At 47.8% G+C, this 20,212-nt stretch overlaps 1 protein-coding gene across 4 annotated transcripts in view; it reads left to right on the plus strand.

The window, feature by feature from the left end:
• The first annotated feature begins 770 nt into the window (after nucleotides 1–770).
• The window catches only part of PARP16 (poly(ADP-ribose) polymerase family member 16), a 29,283-nt gene continuing 9,841 nt past the window's right edge, over nucleotides 771–20,212 (plus strand). For 3 of the 4 annotated variants that reach the window (XM_047074943.1, XM_047074940.1, XM_047074941.1), the window contains exons 1-4: nucleotides 771–1,591; nucleotides 12,848–12,985; nucleotides 15,255–15,461; nucleotides 18,478–18,649. In XM_047074943.1, coding sequence (XP_046930899.1) covers nucleotides 1,418–1,591; nucleotides 12,848–12,985; nucleotides 15,255–15,461; nucleotides 18,478–18,649 — 691 coding nt within the window. In that variant the 5' untranslated portion in view covers nucleotides 771–1,417. The remainder of the gene's footprint in view (nucleotides 1,592–12,847; nucleotides 12,986–15,254; nucleotides 15,462–18,477; nucleotides 18,650–20,212) is intronic. The other variant, XM_047074942.1, reaches the window with a different exon arrangement.

A 20,212-nucleotide genomic window follows, 5' to 3' on the forward strand; every position in this document is an offset into this window, starting at 1 on the left:
CAGGGAAGGAGGGGAAGCGCTTCTCTCAGAGGATGCTGGCGTATGGGAGTTGGGGGCATGGTACCGAGACCGGCTTTGTGGTCTAGGAATTAGCAATTACTTGTGCTTAGATTTCCACGTGACCATGAGGCCAAACTGGGGTTTTCTCTATTGGGGTTGTGAATCGGGAATCTAGTCCCTTCCTTCCTGCAGTTAGGTCAATTTCCCCTCTGGCTTCCCCCATTACTTTCTTTGCCAGGCTGTCTTTCTGACAAGACCCCAAAGAAAAATGTTGCCACACCTTATGGGAGAGGCCAGAGACAAGCAATGCAGTGAATTCTGGAGGCTGAAAAGCCGAGGAAAGGTCTTTTGGTTTTCAGACTTGGATGTGAATTCCAGATTCACCCCCATCTGGCTGTGGGTAAGCAGTGCAGCACTTTAAGACGTAGTAGCTCTGGGTGTTAAATGGCGCTGCCAGTTTTGGAGGGAAACGATTCAGGAGGCCTAGGTCGTTAGCAATTCCCCAGGCGAGACAAACAGGCTCAGTCCACGAAGCTTGAACAAAGGTAAATCCAAGGGCGGGTCAAAGGGCGCCCGGGCTAGTCCCCACCAAGGGCTTCTGTGAGGATAGCACGCAGGGGCGTAGGCGACTCCACCGGGGCCGCACACCTTGCGTCTGGGGACCCTTCGGGTCTCGCGGGGCTACCCACCCGGCACCCGCGAGGAGGAGGGCGCGGGAAGGGGCGGGCCTTCGGCTGGGCTGGGAGGAGCGCGGAGCAGCGTGGGGAGCGTGGCAGCTAGGGGTTGTAGGCCGGGGCGCGCAGCCCAGCGTCCGCCCCGGAGTCCAACCCGCAGGCAGGGCACCACGAGCGGACGTGCACGGCAGGCGGAACGCAGGCGGCGCCGGGGGCAGCCGGGCGAGCGCCGGAGCTTCGGAGGCGCCGTACTGGAGGCGGAACAGGAAGGCACGGGCGGCACCGCAGCTTCGCCCGGAGCGGAGGGGGGGGGTCTTCCTCGGCTTCCCCCTGGGGGTGTCCCCCCTCCCCCCGCCCCAGGCTCCTGCAGAGGACACGTGTCAGCACGTTCCCGCCGTTGTCGTCTCATCCCGTGTCATAGCCCCTCCCCCAGGCCTGGGACACCCCCCTCCGGGCCGCATTATCCCCAGGCCCAGCCCCCTAGGCTGACCTGCGGGCCCAGCCGGTCCCTCTACTCGACTGGCGGGTCCCGGGCAGCGAGCATCCCGGCCCGGCCCCCCGCCGAAGACACTCGTCAGCACGTTCTTACCCCGGTCATCTCTTCCCTCGGCCTAGCTCCACCCCGGGCCTGGGAACCCTGGTCTCCTCTGGCCCATTGTCCCTGGGCCCAGCTCCGCGCTGACCGCAGGCTCGGCCCTAGCCCGTGACCCGCGCGTCTCCCCCGGCAACGCGCCGCCACCCGGATGCATCCAGCAGGCTGGGCGGCCGTCAGGGAGGCGGTGGGCCGCGACATGCTGGCCGCTGACCTCCGTTGCAGCCTCTTCGCCTCGGCGCTGCAGAGCTACAAGCGCGACTCGGTGCTGCGGCCCTTCCCTACGTCCTATGCCCGCCACGACTGCAAGGACTTTGAGGCCCTGGTGAGTGTGCTTCCCTCCACCCCTTCCCGTTCTGTCCTCTGCATTCCCAGGCCACGTGGCCTGGGGACCCGTATTAGTAAACATACCAGCCCCCAGACTTAACCTTCCTAGCCAGGCCTTAGGGAAGGTTTCCATGAACTCAGAATACTCACCCATACCCTAATATCGACACACTTGGTGTCTGCCTTGTTCATGACAAGTGACTCCCAGGAGTGAAGTGAAGAATTCAGTAGTTGCATAGGCCTCCACAAAATTTCCTAGCATGGCCAACAGTAGGGTGTTGATCTGAATCAGATGGTTCTGCTAAATCAGAACTTATCCATCCCTTTGCCAATAATCAGATACCAAAAATCACTAAAGATACCCAGACTTCAAATGAGGTTATATATGGGCAGTACTTTTATAAACTGTAACATACAGTACACATGTAAGCTGTTACTCTCCTATGAATCATAAGGCACTTAATTTCTTACAAAGTTCACTTAAAGGTCAGCATTCCAGATATCAGTTGTCTTTGTAACTCAAATATTTGGAATTACCTAGAAAAATATAATTTACCAAAATTGATTCTATAAGAAAAAGAAAATCAAAATAACCTATAATCATTAAAGACATTGAATTAGTAAAGATTTTCCCTTAAAGAAAACTCCAGGCCTAGCTGGTTTCCTTGGTGCATTCTACCAAGCAATGAGGGACTGTTTCCAATTTCACTTTGTGTAAAATTCTTCCAGAGTATTGAAAAAGAAGCTAGTATAACCTTGATTTAAATCTGATAAATACAAGAAAAGAAAATCATAGGCCAATGTCACTCAGGAGTATAAATGTAGAAATCCTCTATAAAGTATTATGATCCTGAATCTAGCAGTGTATAAAAAGAATTCTTCATTAACAGAGTGGATTTCTCCCAGAAATCAAAATTAGTTAAACATTAAAAAGAAATCAATGGGGGTGCCTCAGTGGCTTAGTTGGTTAAGCATCCGACTTCTGCTCAGGTCATGATCTCGCGGTTTGTCAGCTTGAGCCCTGCATCAGGCTCTCTGCTGTCAGTAGAGCCAACTTCAGATCCTCTGTCCCCCTTGCCCCCTGCCCCTCTCCCACTCTCACACACTCAAAAATAAACAAACTTTTAAAAAGTCAATGAATGTTATGAACTATGATAAAGATTAAGGGAGATGTTTAGAATTTTCTCTGATGAGGTGGTCAGGGTTGGGTTCCCTCTTTGCTATCACTCCCAGGAGGTCTAGGGACAAAGACCCAGCCTCTTGTCCATTGCAGCCCAGGCTGGGGATGTGTTAAGGACACCACAGTGCACAGGTATTTCAGAGTACAGGGAGTAGGAGTTTGGAGAAAGATAAGCCAACTGACTTCCCCCATGGTTTATTCTGAAAATTCAGATATTCAATTTTGTGAGTTTCTGATACCAGAGCCCTGGGGATGAAACTTCCTTCGCTTTTGTCAGTAGATGATATGCCTTCTGTGGGCCAGGTGCTAAGGATGCAGAATTAAAGACTCAAGGAGAGGTTAACAAGGTGTTCAGCTGTACTGTGGGGTAAGCTCTCTCTATATAATATGGGAGTCCAGAGCCAGAATCCCAGTCCTTGATAGTGGACTGGAGTCAGGCAGCATTAAGTAGAGGCAGTGGCTGATGGCATGATGAGTCCCTAGGGACATGGAGGATTTGAAGGAGCAGAGAAGAGGAAAGGGATATTCTAGAAGGAGTATCAGGATGGGCAGAAAGCCAGGTGCTCATCAAGAAGGACAAGTCTGTACTTCAGTGTGGTTCTCATGGGGGAACACAAAGAGATGAGGTAGACTGGAGTAAAGAGGACTGAGCATGTCTTACCAAGATGTGTTGATTTTATTCTTGGACAGGGGAGGGTATTGGTGAGATCCAGGATGCATTTCTGAAAGACCCCTGGGGTGGCAGGGTGAAAGGAGGATCTGTTCAGGATGGGTAGACAGAGGAGGAGAGATTGGGGTCAGAGGAACCAAACTCACTAGAGATGGTGCCCCACAATGCACCTTGTTAATTTTTACCAAGAAACATCCAAGTGGACTAGAATGTTCCGTATGCTCTTTTCCTGTCTTCTTGGCAAAAAGAATAAGGTTTGATGAATATGGGATGAATGCAAAGGGAGCTTTGTAATTGTTTGGATTTCTTCACACTCTATAAAAATTTGTTTATTTAAAGAGTATTCGTTTATGTTTTTTTATTTATTTATTTATTTATTTTTTCAACGTTTATTTATTTTTGGGACAGAGAGAGACAGAGCATGAACGGGGGAGGGGCAGAGAGAGAGGGAGACACAGAATCGGAAACAGGCTCCAGGCTCTGAGCCATCAGCCCAGAGCCTGACGCGGGGCTCGAACCCACGGACCGTGAGATCGTGATCTGGCTGAAGTCGGATGCTTAACCGACTGCGCCACCCAGGCGCTCCTATTTATGTTTTTTTAAAGTTTTTTTCATGTTTATTTATTTTTGAGAGAGTGAAAGAGAGAGACAGAGTGCAAGCAGGGGAGGGGCAGAGAAAGAGGGAGACACAGAATCCGAAGCAGGCTCCAGGCTCTGAGCTGTCAGCACAGAGCCCCATGCGCAGCTTGAACTCGTGGACGTGAGATCACGACCTGAGCCGAAGTTGGACTCAACCAACTGAGCTACCCAGGTGCCCCTACTTATGTGATTTCTACACCCACTGTGGGATTCAAACTCATGGCCCTGAGATCAAGAGTTGTACTCTTTGAGCCAGCCAGGGGCCCATAAAATTTAATTTTGCAAATAGTGGTTGGATATATTTTTGTTATAAAAAATACAAATGATACCAATAAAGGAAAAGTGCCCCTGATAGAGCCCACCCGATTTCACATCCCTCCCCATAGGTATCTGTGCCCTCAGTTTAAGGCACTTCCTTCCTTCTTCGCATACCTGTAAGTCCCTTGGGAGAGCATTGGCAATTCAGGTAGCCCCAAATAGCCACTCCTTTATAGTGACAGACTGTCCAGCCATGGGGCGCACTGTGCCACTTCTAGACAGTGCACCCTTTCTCTTGAGGGCCACTGGAGAAACATGGACAGATTCATACCACCTTGTTCTGTCGCCATATTTCTTATATGGGCACCATTGTTAGGGAAACTAGCCCAGGCTGAACAGCTTCTTGGCTGTCTGTAGGCATGGTTTTAATGAGCAGTTTCTCAGGAGAAAGCCACTCACCAGGCAGGGCCTGGCATGTCGATGGCTGGGGGCATGCACACATTCTTAAATAAGTATACTTTAGGTTTCGTTTTGCCACGTGTTACATGAATTACAGGAAAGCTGCAGAGAACTTGGCATCTGGACCTGTATCTGACCCAAAGATTAGCTTTTTAAAATTATTAAGTAAACTCTACCCCCCCAACACGGGGCTGGAACTCACGATCCCGAGACCAAGAGCCACAGGCTCCACCGACCTACTGAGCCAGCCAGGCACCCCTCAAAGGTTAGTTTTTAAAGAAAATGGAATCAGGTCCAGAGTTGTCCTTCTGGATTATATTGTGGTTAGCTGAAGAAGGAAGGTAGGGAGCTGTTAAAAAGTCTCTTATTGGGGCGCCTGGGTGGCGCAGTCGGTTAAGCATCCGACTTCAGCCAGGTCACGATCTCGCGGTCCGTGAGTTCGAGCCCCGCGTCGGGCTCTGGGCTGATGGCTCAGAGCCTGGAGCCTGCTTCCGATTCTGTGTCTCCCTCTCTCTCTGCGCCTCCCCCGTTCATGCTCTGTCTCTCTCTGTCCCAAAAATAAATAAACGTTGAAAAAAAAAAATTAAAAAAAAAAAAGTCTCTTGTTAGCTGAAGCACTTGGGAACATTTTCATTTCATTTCATTTTCATTGTATCATTTTCAGCCACTTTTAATTCATTTTCTCAGCACTATGAGGTGTCATGACACACCTATCACACATGTGTTGCAGTTTCCAAAATTTAGGACTCTGGCTGAATTACTTTATTGGCTGTTGCTTTCCTGGGAACATCCCTTGCTGAACCAAGCTTTGGCTTTAGGAGTGGCTCTGGCCTTATTTCATCACAGCACCCAAATTGTCTCTTACCTCTCATGCCTTATTTGGAGGACATTTCTATTCTTTTTTTTTTTTTTAATGTTTATTTATTTTTGAGAGAGAGAGAGAGCACAAGCAGGGGAGGGGCAGAGAGAGAGAGAGAGACAGACAGACAGACAGATACACACACACACACACACACACACACACACACACACACACACACACACACACACAGGAATCCAAAGCAGGCTCCAGGCCCTGAGCTGTCAGTACAGAGCCTGACACAGGGCTTGAACCAACAAACCTGGGCTCGAACCCACAGTCTGTGAGATCATGCCCTTCAGCCACCCAGGTGCTCCAGGACATTTCTATTCTGAGTCAGCTGTTTGATTTTGCACTGGGAGTTCTTTGTATTCCCAGGTCCTGGCCTGAGAGGTGCTTATCAGATATTTGAGGAATCAAATTAGGTATGTGCTGGTTGCCTCCGGCTGAGGGTTTCTGACTTTGTTCCTTGGGAAAAGGGTTGGCTAAGCTCTTATCAGGTCAGAGCATTTCTAAGATTCTTGGGATGTCCTGTAGCCATGACCATTGGCTCCCAAACTTCAGGTTGAGCTATCCTGGGCACAGTTCATGTTCCTGAGTCACTTGACACAGAATCTTGTCATTGGTGTCACAACTGGTTTTTGTTTTGTTTTTCCCCCGGTAAATATCATGCCCTGGTTCACCATTAACCTGAAGACCCTTTCTGAGGGTAGGAGGTCAGGGGGAATGGCTCCTTTGTATCAATTCCAGACCCTTGCCACCCAATGTGTGCTTGAGGACCAGCAACATCAGCATCACTTGGAAGCTAGTTAGAAGTGCAGAATGTTGGGCCCCACCCCAGACCTACCCAATCAATACCTACATTTTAACAAGATTCTTGGTTCATTCCCTTTTAGCACCTCCACCCACATCTAGTAATTATGACCTCTGGCATCTTCCTAGACAAGGATCTTTTTTTTTTTTTCCAGATGTTTTTCTTTCCTGCTGTCAGCCCTTCTGCTTAATAACTAAACCTGAGTATTCCCACCTTTTCCTAGTGATAAGAATCACCTACGGCAGCTTCTGTAAACACAGATTGTTAGGCCTCCTCATCAGGAGATTATGATCTGGTTGCAGAGTGCCCACTGGGCTGCCCTGTCACTTCCTCACTCAAAGCAAAGACATGAGTTGTCTCTTTCCAGGGTCATTGGCCCTCCCTTTCCTCCACTCGTCTCCTCCTGGTTCCCTGCCCTTGTCCTCTCTGTTACCCAAACCACCTGTTTCCTGAGACACTTCCTTTCTGAAACCCCTGCCACCACCCAGCACGGCCCACTGTTCAAGCCCTGCCCAGGCTCCTCAGCCCCTGCTCCAACTAAATACTTCTTTATTTGTCACAGCAGAGGCTGCAAAAGTGTGGTCTGTGGGATGACAGGCTTTATTTGTTCTTCCGACCTTTTAGAAATTGGGAAATTAAAAAAAAAAAGAAAAAGAACAAGCAGGAGTTTGGTGATTTCTTTTTAAAAGAAAAACATCTGAGGCTCCATAGCCTGGATAGAAGTCACCCTTCGGCAGAACCCAGCTGCAGCTGGGTGTTGGTGGCTGGGCCCCTTGTTAAGCCAGGGGGTTCCAGTTCAACACTGTCCTCACCTCTCTTTCCTAGACTCCCCCCATGCTCATTTGCATCATCCCTCTGGCTCTGGTGCTTTTAAGTCTGGGACTACCTTTTGCCTGTCTACCATGCTTTGTACCACTGGGAGTGCCCTCTGCTCTGTCTCTCGGAATCCTCCCCACCACTCCCATCCCAGCCACTCCGTAAACCCTCCCCTCTGCCTTCTCCCCTAAACCCCCAGAAATGCCTTCTTTCCTCGTGAACTCTCATTCTCCTCAGTCAAGGTTTTGTTAAGTGCCTTCTGCTGTCAAGCACTGTGGTTTGTCACTCTTGTCTGCATGGAGGGTTTTCCACCTCCTGACCCTGCTCCGTTCTACAAGTTACATACACCTTTCTCCGTCCCTTTGACAGGGCTTAGGCTCAGCCAGTAGCTCTCTTGGTTGTATTAGCTTCCCAAGCAGCCTCTTAAAGTTCTGCTGGAATTGCTCTTTTGGGCTAAAATAGTCTATTATAAATTTCTCCATTGAAGGGCGCCTGGCCGGCCCAGTCAGTGGAGCATGTGACTCTTGATCTCAGTGTTGTGGGTTTGAGCCCCATGCTGGGTATAGAGATTACTTAAAATCTTTAAAATACATACATACATACATTTATTTCTCCATTGATTTGGTAGGAGAGACTCCCAGAGAACAGGCTCTGGAGTCAGCCTGCCTGGCTCATGTCTCTGCCCTGCCGTTGAATGAATAGCTGTGCAACGCTGAGCATGGTGCTTACGTTCTCCAAACCTGTTTCCTCCCTCCTTTAAAACAGGATGTCGTGATATAAAGAATTGGGGCACCTGGGTGGCTCAGTTGAGTGTCCAACCTCGGCTCGGGTCATGATCTCGCAGTTGGCGAGTTCAAGCCCTGCATCGGGCTCTCTGCTGTGAGCATGGAGCCTGCTTCGGATCCTCTGTCTCCCTCTCTTTCTCTGCCTCCCCCGCTCACTTTCTCTGTCTCTCTCAAAATAAATAAACTTAGGGGCGCCTGGGTGGTGCAGTCGGTTAAGCGTCCGACTTCAGCCAGGTCACGATCTCGCGGTCCGTGAGTTCGAGCCCCGCGTCGGGCTCTGGGCTGATGGCTCAGAGCCTGGAGCCTGTTTCTGATTCTGTGTCTCCCTCTCTCTCTGCCCCTCCCCCGTTCATGCTCTGTCTCTCTCTGTCCCAAAAATAAATAAACGTTGAAAAAAAATAAAAAGTTTAAAAAAATAAATAAACTTAAAAAGCAGGCTGTTGTGAGGATAAAATGAGATGATGCATGCACAGCATCTAGCCCAATGCCTGGTTCATGATAAGACCTTAATACATAGCAGCTGTTACTCCCTTGTTCTGAACTTCATGCCAGCTTCTAGGCCAGTTGCAGGGGGTCCAGCAGGATACATAAGATGTGGCTGGCCCTCAGGAAGTGTTTGTCCCAACCAGATTTGAGGTGGCCCCAGAGAATCAAGTACCAGCATGGGATTCTGCATGGAGCGGTGGGGAGCACAGAAGTCGTGGGTGGTCAGGGACAGGGGAGGTGACTTTGAGCTGGCCTTGAAGATGTGAAATGTCACACTAGGCAGCTGCAGAAGCATAGAGGAAAGACACAGGGCAGTTGATGAACAGCATGGGGGCAGCAGGTGGGAAGTTTGTGGTGAGAGGTGTTAGGCAGAGAGGCTAGCCAGACCAGATGCAGAAGGGTCTTGTTAAGGGAAGTGTTGTTGGATTTATCAAACTAAGGATAAGCCACCTAGTTACATTTGAATTTCAGATAAGTAACAGATAATTTTGAAAGTGCAATTATGCCTTCAGTATTGTACACGTTATACTTATACTAAAAAAATTGATTTTGTTGTTTATCTGAAATTCACATTTAACTGAGCAGACTGTATTTTATCGGGCAACTCTACTTATATGGCTCATTCCTCAAAGGCCCTGCTAAAATGCAGACAGGTTTTGGTCATAAGAGGAAGACTCCTGTTAACTTGTTGGAGCAGGTTTATTTTTCAGAGTAGCTTGAAAAGTGAAATGGGACATACGGGAGGTCAGTTGAGGGATTAAAGAGTGGACAAAGTGGGCAGGACACACAGGGGCCCTATCTGGGCAGGTAGCAGTGAGAGGGTGTGGGTTCTGGAAGAGATGTTGCTCCAGGGGGAGGCCAAGGTCCAGCTCAGAGCCAGGAGGGATGTCTCCCACTTTCCCAGACTGAACCCATAAAAGGGGCCTGGCTTAGCTGACTGTTCTTTTGCTGCTCCCTGTGTTCTGGACTATTGGCAAGGGCTGTGGCTCACAGGTGGGATTTGAGAACAGGAGTGATGGGGACAGTAATCGTGGGAAGGAGGGCTGAGCTCTGGCTCTGGGATAACAAGTGTGGATCAGGAGTAGAAAAGAAGGTCAGAGGAGGCCACAGGCTGCTGAGGGGTGTCCTCTGGATTGTGCAGGTAGCAGGCTGTGGGGATGGCCCCCGGAGGGTACTATCAGTGGCTCTCTATTGCCTATAGAACAAAGCCCCGAATCCGCAAGGTGGGTCAAGGCCTTCATAGACTGATGTTACCTTCTCACTCCTGTTCCTTCTGGAGACCCCTCCCCCATACTCTAGGCTCCAGCCACATGGAACTCCCTGCAGCTAACCAGGACAACAGTTCTGGCACTCCTACTAACACGAGAGCACTTAATACCCTCCTACTGCTCTAACGCCGTGTTTGTTTAACCTGGTTAACCTTCACAGGGATCTCGTGAAGAGGCTACTAATACAATCCAAATTGTACGTTTGAGAAAACTGAGACACACACAGGATTCAAGGTCTGACAGTTCATAGGAGAGGTCAAATGACTCACCCAGGTCACACACCAATAGGGGTTTAAGAGCCCAGGTTTAGACCCAGGCTGCCTGGGACAAGAGCCTGCACACTTCACCAAGTCACCATCCATCTCCCTGACTACACACCGTGCTTTCCTGCTTCTGCTCCTTTGCATTTGAAGCCCAGGTCACAGGGCACCTCCTCTGTGAAGCTTTCCTGACAACCCCTTATTCCTCCAGCCCTCACTTAGCAAAAGTCCTGCCTGGTCCCCTTAGTAGTTAGTATACATCTTTGTTATGACAATGAATAGATTTCAGTCATAATTCTTTACCTTTCTGACTCCCCCACTGTGGAGCATCAATACTCATGGAGCATTTACACACCCGCACATCCACGGTTGTTAACTGGATCCTCACTGATGCTCCACAAGGCATATAGAGATTGTTGTATTAGAAGTCTGAGGGGCGCCTGGGTGGCGCAGTCGGTTAAGCGTCCGACTTCAGCCAGGTCACGATCTCGTGGTCCGTGAGTTCGAGCCCCGCGTCAGGCTCTGGGCTGATGGCTCAGAGCCTGGAGCCTGTTTCCGATGCTGTGTCTCCCTCTCTCTCTGCCCCTCCCCCATTCATGCTCTGTCTCTCTCTGTCCCAAAAAATAAACGTTGAAAACAAAAAAATTAAAAAAAAAAAAAAAAAAAAAGAAGTCTGAGGCTAGTGATTGATTCTTTGGAAACAGAGACAGGAATAAAGCAATCCTGAAATGTTTCTGATTTTCTACAACAGATTAAGAAACAAAATCCTCAAGGTCAGCAACAGCCAGCTTTCTAGACAAATGGAGAAGAAAAGAAATGGACATGTTTAGATCTACTACTTTCTTTCATCTTCTTGGCAACCTGACATGGAAGCAGCGGGGATTCTGTGTTAGAGGAGATTGAGGTACAGCCTCAGGTCCTGAGGTCCAGTGCTTTGCCTACAGACCAGGAATTCAAACCCAGATCTGTCTGCTCTTTCCTCTACACCCAGGAAAGAGAATTAGAAAAACACAAGATAGGGGCACCTGGGTGGCTCAGTCAGTTGAGCGTCCAACTTTGGCTCATGTCATGATCTCACAGTTCTGAGTTCAAGCCCCATGTCAGGCTCTGTGCTGACAGCTCAGAGCCTGGAGCCTGCTTCCGATTCTATGTCTCCCTCTCTCTCTCTGCCCCTCCCCCACTTATGCTCTGTCTCTCTCTCTTTCTCTGTCAAAAATAAATAAATATTAAAAAAAAAAAAAAAGAAAGAAAGCACAAGGAAAACACAAGATAGTCCTCGGCCTCCAGGAGTCTTAGCCATACAGGGGAGGGATTATTGGGACTGAGGAGTTTTGGGTTTAGAGGAGAGAGGGGTTCCCGGGTTAGTAGAGGTGGAGGAAGGAGCATCCCAGGGAACTGAATGAGCAAAGCTTGGAGGTGGTACAACCCAAGCTATGTTCACTCAACATTAGTCTGTAGTGTTTTAAATGCCATGCTGGAGAGATTTGGCTCCTAGTGAGCTGTTATTTCTGAGCAAAAGCCATAGAACTTTGTAGCTTTCTGTAAATCCAGGTCCCCTGTCCCTTATAAGAAATCCTGGCATCAGATGTGTTTCTCAATTGAGATTCTGCCCAATTTTACAAAGGTAATAATGTGTTGCACCCACACAACTAAACTTCCTGACTCTGTTCACATGGGGCACCAGCCTAAACAGGACGGTTGTTGGACACAATGACACTCGCTGCAGGGCAGCGTCGGCATTCTGTTCTTGCTTAAGTCCCCATAGCAGCCCACGCAGAGGTCCAGGAGCTTGTCTTTGCCTCCTGAGAGTGACAGCTGAGGTGTAAGGAGGGGGGTGGGGGAGTGCCTACCTAAATGAAGCTCCATGTTCCACAGGGGCTGAGCTCTCTTGTAAGAACACCATAGACACAGCTGCCAGAGTCCTCACAAAAAGTCACCACACTCAGGGAAACCCAAAGCCGTGGATTGCCCACTCATAGTTTCTTCCAGTCCAGGTCCAGTTTACCATCCTGGGTCATTTTTACCATAAGGAGTGTTGCCTGGTTATGTATGTAGTTGACATACTACTTCCATCTGGTCTCTGGGAGACAGGTTGACGGGAGGTTAACTGATGCTGAAGGGAAAAGGCCTTGATAGCCCTTTATCCACACTTGTATATACCATGTATTTGGTGACTCCTCCAGCAAGGTGGTATTCCATAATCAGACATTGATATTCCTGCAGCAAAATGTATCACATCAATAGAAATAGGAAGTGGGATAAGTACAGATTAAGGGCACCTGGGTGGCTCAGTAGGTTAAGTGTTCGACTTCGGCTTAGGTCGTGATCTCGCGGTTCATTGGTTCGAGTCCTGCATCGGGCTCTGTGCTGACAGCTCAGAGCCTGGAGCCTGGAGCCTGCTTTGGATTCTGTGTCCTCTCTCTGCCCCTCCATGCTCACGCTCTGTCTATTAAAATAAATAAACTCTGTCTATTAAAACAAAGATTTTAAAAAAATCTTTAAAAAAAGATTTTAAAAATAAAGACTAGTGAACCTCACATCATCTCAGGTCAGGTTTTATAGCAAATGAGTTACAAAACAATGTTTCAGGGTTCAGAGCTTTTAGAGTTTGGTATTTGGAAAAGGAATCCACACCTGTACCTTTCTTCTTAAATTCCTTGAAACATGAAAGGAGTGCAATTCTATGCTTTACCACCAGAGGGCCCCCTAGTTATCATTTGGTTCCAGATCCTTGCTAATGGAGATTTTTCCTCTCTTCAGCTTGCAGATGCCAGCAAGCTACCCAACCTGAAAGAACTTCTCCAGTCCTCCGGAGACAAAGACAAACGTGCCAGGGATCTGGTGAGCTGGATTTTATCCTCAAAGGTCCTGACAATCCACAGTGCAGGGAAGTCAGAGGTGAGACTTTGGTCTGTAGGACAGCACATTCCTAGAGCTAAAGGGCTCTGGGACCTCCTTGTGCACCAGAATGGCCTGGGAAGCTTGTTGAAAATGCAGATTCCTGGACCTTGCCCTGAGAGATGCTGATTCTGTGTCTGCAGTGGTCTCAGGAACTTGCACACTGGCAGTGCAAACCTGTGTTCCCCCCTCTTACTGTGAACCTGGTGCAGGTTACTGGGTGCATTTCATTAACTCAGTTTCCTCATCTATAAAATGGGAACAATAATAGTATACTTCCACAGGGAACTAGCTGTGAGAATTGAATGACTTTTCACATTTAGAAGAATGCCTTAAGGCATTCTGCTAAGGGCTCAGTAAATGTTGGGTATCACAAGCACCCCAGGTAAATCCAGTAAGGGTGCACCCTTGACCACACCTTAAGAAACATTGGCCTCATCCAGTTGTTAGGAAACAGAGAGGCAGAACCAGAAGTAATGGAAAACTTTAGGCTCTGGGATCAAATCCCACTTCCATCCATTATTGAGTCTCCTTTTCCCTATTTATAAATTGTGAATATTAATAGCTAACTCAGAGGGGAGCTATGATAGAATGTATGCCACCCCCAGTACAGTTTCTGGCACAGATCAGACATTCTGTAATTCGGTTTCCCTTGCCTGGCCAGGATCTCCCAGGGACAGGCTGGGATGGCAGGGACCTGAGTGTAGGAAGGCAGATCCCTGATCTGGTGCTCTTTTCTCTGAGCAGCAGCAGGGGTTTATCTGTACTGGTCTTTACTTAATTTTATTTTAAGAACATTTAATTTTACAAGCTCCTGCTCAAGACAGAAATCCTCTTTAAGTGGCATAGAATTTGGTACCTTGGATTCTGGTGTCTAGGGATGTCCATCTCTGTTGGTAAATGGTAAATAACACACAGAGCCCCACAGTGGGAGTCAGGAGATCCCTATTCAAGTCCAGGCTGGGTTGCTAACTGCTAGATGATCCCTGGGTTTCACTTTTGTCATCTGCTAAATTTAGATTTATTCATTCTTCATGTGGGTATTAAGCACCTGCTAGATGTTGGCTGCTGTAGGTAAAGTAGATAAGGCAGTGTGACTCCTTCACTTTTCATTATGGACCAGTTAAGTTCCATTAAAATATGGAGTGTTGGCGCCATATGGAGTGAGGGTTTTCAGCCTTTTATCATGTCCAAGTAAGGACGTGAGGCTGCCATGTATCATCACTTTATAAAAGGATGTTTTAATATAAAAAAGGAGGATGTTCTCAAAAAAAGGACAATTCTTCCAAAGAAAGGATGGCAACCTTACAGCAGTATAAATGTATCTGTTACATTGTCCTTATTTTTCTCATTTAAACACAACCCAGAGAAAACTTTGCCACAGATTGGCTTTGGTCTATGACTTACTGTTTAGAAATCACTGAAAAGATGTCATCTCTGCCTTGAAAAGGATTATTGCCTTTTAGGAAGAGCTCACTCTTCTGTATCAATAGGTTTTGTGGCATGACAAATCATTCCAAAAACCTTGATTAAAACAACCTTGATTGTTTCTCATGATTCTGTGAGTGAGTTGGATTGTTCTTCTGGGTGGGGCAGGATGATCTAGTGTCTCAGTCTTCAGTTGGTATCTTCCGCTGGGGTGGCTGCTGTGGTTGGGGCCCTCCTCTGCGAGACTGTCACCCTCCTGAAGGCTAGCAGGGCTCATTCACATGGCAGTGAAGCGTTCCCAGCAGCAGATGGTTAAGGGCGAGCCCTTTCAAAGTCTGTTTGCTATATATTTGCCAGGGTCCCATTGGTCAAAGCAAGTCACATGGCCAAGCCCAGATTCAAGGTGGCACAGAGGTGCCACATCTTGATGGAGTCCGGGAATTCTACCTGCAGACTCACATTACAGAGGGGTGATAGACAAGGATGAGTGGAAAGGTTGTGGCCATTTTTGCAACTGATCACACCTTTCTACCTCCTGAGACTATTGTAAAGACAGAGTGCAGGAAAGGGATGTGACAGTGTTATGAAAACTAGGGGTGGTGTCTAGTTCAAGGGAGCAGTTTGTGCTTCTTGGCCTAGTGTGGGGAAAAACATTATGATAGGAAAGTAATCTTGAACTAGAAGCTCTAAGCTTATTTATAAATTGTTATCTTTATTCTCATGAAACTAGTTCTCATGAGCAGACCCCATAGGAATTAAGCCCAAAGCTTTAGGAGGCCATTTTGGCAGCACAACTTAACAGCTTCCCCAATAAAATTGCGACTTCCTACATGTTTTCAAGTTCGAAAAGATCCAAAAGCTGACCGGTGCCCCTCACACGCCTGTCCCCGTGCCGGACTTCCTGTTTGAAATTGAGTACTCCAACCCAGCGAACGCCAAATTTTATGAGACCAAAGGAGAACGAGACCTAATCTACGCCTTCCACGGGAGTCGCCTCGAAAACTTCCATTCCATCATCCACAATGGGCTGCATTGCCACCTGAACAAGGTGGGGCCTAAGCCTAATGACATGAGGGTCAGAACACTGGGGAGTTGCCTGGGGGAGGCTGGGGGGGATAGGTTCACTGAGGCCACACTCAGGTGTGGTCTGCAGACCAGCACCTGGGAGCCTGTGAAAATGCAGAATCTTGAGCCCACCCTAGACCTTCTGAATTAGAACCTGCATTTTAACAAGATCTCTGTGTGATTCCTGTACTGATTACAGTTTAAGAACTATGGATTTAAAGATGGTTCCCAACCTTGGCTGCCCATTTAGAATCACTTGGGAAGCTTTTAAAAAATCCCAATGCTTGGCTGTATCCCAGAAGAATTCAGTCAGAATCTCTGGTGTGGGGCCCAGATAACAGTATGCTTTAAAAGCCAGGGGATCCCACGGGGCACCTGTGGCTCAGTCAGTGAAGCATCCAGCTCTTGATTTCAGCTCAGGTCATGATCTCACAGCTCATGAGATCAAGCCCTTCATCATGTTCTGTGCTGACAGCATGGACCCTGCTTGGGATTCTCTTTCCCTCTATGCCCCTCCCTTTCTCGTGCTCTGTCTCTCAAAATAAATAAATAAACATGAAAAAAATAAATAAAAGCCAGGTAATCCCAGTATGTCGCCAACCCTCCCTGTTCAGCATGGTCCCTCGCCCAGCTGCGCCACATCACCCAAGAGCTTGTTGGACATACAACATCTCAGGCAGACCCCAGACCACCTGATCAGAGATGACTTTAACAAGCTCACCAGGTGATTTGTCTGAAGTTTGAGAAGCACTTGCCTAGGGGACAGTCCAACAGAATCAGTCCTTAGAAATATTGAGGGATGCTCCAAGGAGAGGTCCTTTCCTCCCTTTTTTTTGGAGTCAAAACAGTGTCACTCACCCTTCTCTGCTGGCATTTATTTTGGCTCTTAGTAAGGTATAGGAAGACAAGTACATTTAGGAGCCAGAAAGACCACCTTAGCCACTCTGTGTCCTGGGAAATTACTTAACCTCTCTGAGCCTCAGTGTCCTCATCTGTAAAATAGGACGTTATCACCCACAGTCTCGTGTGCTGAGAGGATTCAAATAGTTCATATATGCAAAGGGTTCTTCCCGTTACTAGACTCTAAGAAAGCAATGACTGCTTTTATAGGTGGATGGAGACGGAATCTAGGCTAGTGGCAGGGCTGCAGCCTTTCCCTAGTCATGCCAACATCTGCCTCGTCTGAGGGGTTGGCTCCATGGCCATGGGCTCCGTTGTGGCTGATGCAGCCCTGAGGCTAGAGAGACTTCCAACACTGCTGTAGCTGATTAGTGTGCAGTTGGGTTTTTTGTACGATGACAGGCCTGTTTATACTGGCTCTCAGCCTATTATTATGGCCAGGCTACTGGAATCTGGGGGGGTCTCTGCTTCACAGCATAACTGGCCTTGGAGGAGTTGCCTGAAGATTACACCAGACCTTCTCTTCAGTGTCCAGGGAGTTTGCTGCTTAGAGACATCTTGTCGGAGTCCTTTGGTAAAGCGGATGCTCTTTTGGCTGCTTCTGTCTGGGTTTTCAGTGAGGGGCTTGCTTGAGGGAGCCTACTTGCCAGTTGAAGCTGTGAGATTGTTTTCTTGGTACAGATACCCCAGCTTTCCCACTCTGGTGCGCCTCTGCTTACAGCAGTCTCGCTCAAGGCTCTTGAGTCTATGGAGTCTAGTCTGTGTATATATGGCAGCTATAGCTTAGAATGGGTGTAGAGTCAGATCAGACAACACCCAGGGTCCTTGGAGAAGGTCTGTGTCAGCTTTTGAGACATGGGGACACTGCCTAACTTGGCAAGGGGCTTCCCAAAGGTAAAGCAAAGGCTTGTTTCATTTCCCCTAAGCTTCACCTAACCAGCTTAGAATTGTAGAAGCCCGGTGCCACTGAATAGGACATTTCTCAGTTCCCAAGCATAGGCTGTTCAGAGAGCAGTTTGAGTTCACTTAACAGATCCTAATACTGCAGCCAAAAGATAGCAATTGAATTTCAAGTTGAATTTCAAATTCCATCCATTGATAACAGCTACCTGAAATGTTGTGTTGAGAAGGATTCTGAGTCAGTATGAATGAGTGCCATGATTGATATTTTTATGCTGGCCATCATGGTTGATTATAGACCCTTGGCCATGGTCTACCGTGGGCAAAAGATGTGTCTGCTCTGCCTGCTGTAGTCTCAACTTGTAGGTATGTCTCCTGATATCATTCCCTCTCATCTGACATGCTCCTTCATGGAGGACATCAAGTTAGCACCTACCACTAGGGACCTGCCTCCTAGATTTTGGACATCTCCTTGGTTGACACCAACACAGAGTAAAACTTACCATGTCCCTAATATAGGCCTGCCCTATTTGGTTACAGTTTCTTGTCTGAGAGTTTCATTTCTTTTTCAAGTAGCAACTTAGATTACTTCCATCCTCAGGTGTGATCCCCCTCGCTGTGCATAAGTGTGTGACTTTGCTTCCGCAAGGCCATTGGTGTAACCATGCTAAATGCATTCACGTAACAGGAATTGCTAATACATTATAATATAAATGCCCACCCCTCCGATGTGTCAGGTGTCCTGCTCAATGCTTTATGTACATTATCTCATTGAATCATCCTCAACCTCATAGAGGAGATACTAACATCACCATTTTACAGATGTAGAAACTGAGACCGAGAGAGTTTATGTAACTTGCCAGCTTGTTGGAGGTATAGTCAGGATTCAAACTCAGGTCTGTTTGGACTCTTATACCTATGTTTTTCTCACTCAACCTTGACCATAGGAACTGCTAGTTTTCTAGGCTAGGTGGGCACATCCACAGTTAGTTAAACTGTCATCAGATAGGAATGGGTTTACTAGTAACTCTGTGATGATGTCATAGAATAATTTGATATTATATGCCTTTTACTGGGGATAAAGAGGCTTGAGAATTTTGTATTTACAACTCTGTTGAATAATGACCTGTGTCAGCTTGCTGTGCCAATTTTACATTCACCCAGCCTTGTTTCTTTTCTGTTGACCTCTGCCATTCCAGACATCCTTGTTTGGGGAAGGGACCTACCTCACCAGTGACTTGAGCCTGGCCCTCATTTATAGCCCCCATGGCCTTGGATGGCAGCGCAGCCTTCTTGGCCCCATCCTCAGCTGTGTGGCTGTGTGTGAAGTCATTGATCATCCAGATGTCAAGTGCCAAATGAAGAAGAAGGGTGAGTGAGGACTTGGCCTGGACCTAGGCTGCAGGCCTCTGAGTGTGTAGGCTCTTGTCGTTGACCCATCTATTGGGTGGAGCACCCATTGCATGCAGAGGGATGGGCTGGGTCCAAAGCAATGTGGGACAGGGGCTTGCCTTCAAGGAGTGAACAGTCTCCTTGGGGATTGAGCACTTACTACAAGGTGGTGGGCACAGAGTGCCATGTGAGGAGGCTGATGAGGTCCACAAGGGCAGCTCACAGGAAGGTGCAATCAAACATAGTAGGTCCAAGTACTCAGGGGAAACTTTGGGGAGAGGTAAGATTTTTTTTAATGTTTATTTATTTTTGAGAGAGAGGGGGGAAGGGCAGAGAGAGAGGGAGACACAGAATCTGAAGCAGGCTCTAGGCTCTGAGCTGTCAGCACAGAGCCTGACACAGGGCTTGAACCCACGAACGGCAAGATCATGACCTGAGCTAAAGTCAGACACTTAACCAACTGAGCCACCCAGGTGCCCCAGGAGGAAGTGAGATTTGACGGATAAAAGGGAGCATGTGAGGCCAGAGTGTGGGCTCCTTGAAGGCAGAAAGTGAGTTTTAGTCACTCTTGGGCACCTGATACCTGCAGAGAGCCTGAAACCTACTTGACATTTCAGTAGGTATTCACTAAACTGAAGCTAAAGACGTGGATCCAGACCCTGTCCTCCAGGCTACTCTGGTGTGTCCTGAGCCCCCAGAGGATGTGAGAGGCAACTGAGGCCACAGAGAGTAAATCCTGGACTCTCTGGGGGAGTGGATGACTAGCTAGAGCTCAGTCCACTCCTCCGATATGTCTCTTAGAGTCTGTGCCTTGTGCACCCTGCTGTTTTTTTTTTTTGTTGTTTTGTTTTGTTTTAAATTTTTTTTTTTTCAACGTTTATTTATTTTTGGGACAGAGAGAGACAGAGCATGAACGGGGGAGGGGCAGAGAGAGAAGGAGACACAGAATCGGAAACAGGCTCCAGGCTCTGAGCCATCAGCCCAGAGCCTGACGCGGGGCTCGAACTCACAGACCGCGAGATTGTGACCTGGCTAAAGTCGGACGCTTAACCGACTGCGCCACCCAGGCGCCCCTGCACCCTGCTGTTTTGCCCGCAAAGGCAGAAGAGTAGCAGAACTGTTATTCTAGTCTCCAGAACTGGCCTGTTGGTTCCACTGAGAAAAGGAGAATTGAGGAAACTGTCTGTTCCTGGCCTCTAATGTAAAACAACTGGAATCCTGAGGAATGGCCCGTGTCTGACACTACCCTTCCACACCAGGCAGCATGAATATTTGCATTTATAATTCTTAGGAAGTTAGCAAACTGTGACATCAACATCAAAACAAAACCTTGAAGAGTCTACTGTTGCACACAGCTTTGGCTTTGTTTGTTTGTTTTTATAAAGCTTCATCATATTATTAAAAGGAAAGTTTTAGGGTTTTTTTGTTTTGTTTTGTTTTTTAAACAAATCTTGGTACAAAGGGTGGAACATAAGAGTTCTAAGAAGCTCAAAAATCCGGAATGATTAATTTAAAATGCCTAAGAGACTTGTTTTGGGTCAA

The sequence above is a fragment of the Lynx rufus genome, unplaced genomic scaffold (assembly GCF_022079265.1).
Source record: "Lynx rufus isolate CCGP_SWC_20201006 ecotype Redwood Valley unplaced genomic scaffold, mLynRuf1.p SCAF_13, whole genome shotgun sequence".
Lineage (NCBI taxonomy): Eukaryota > Metazoa > Chordata > Mammalia > Carnivora > Felidae > Lynx > Lynx rufus.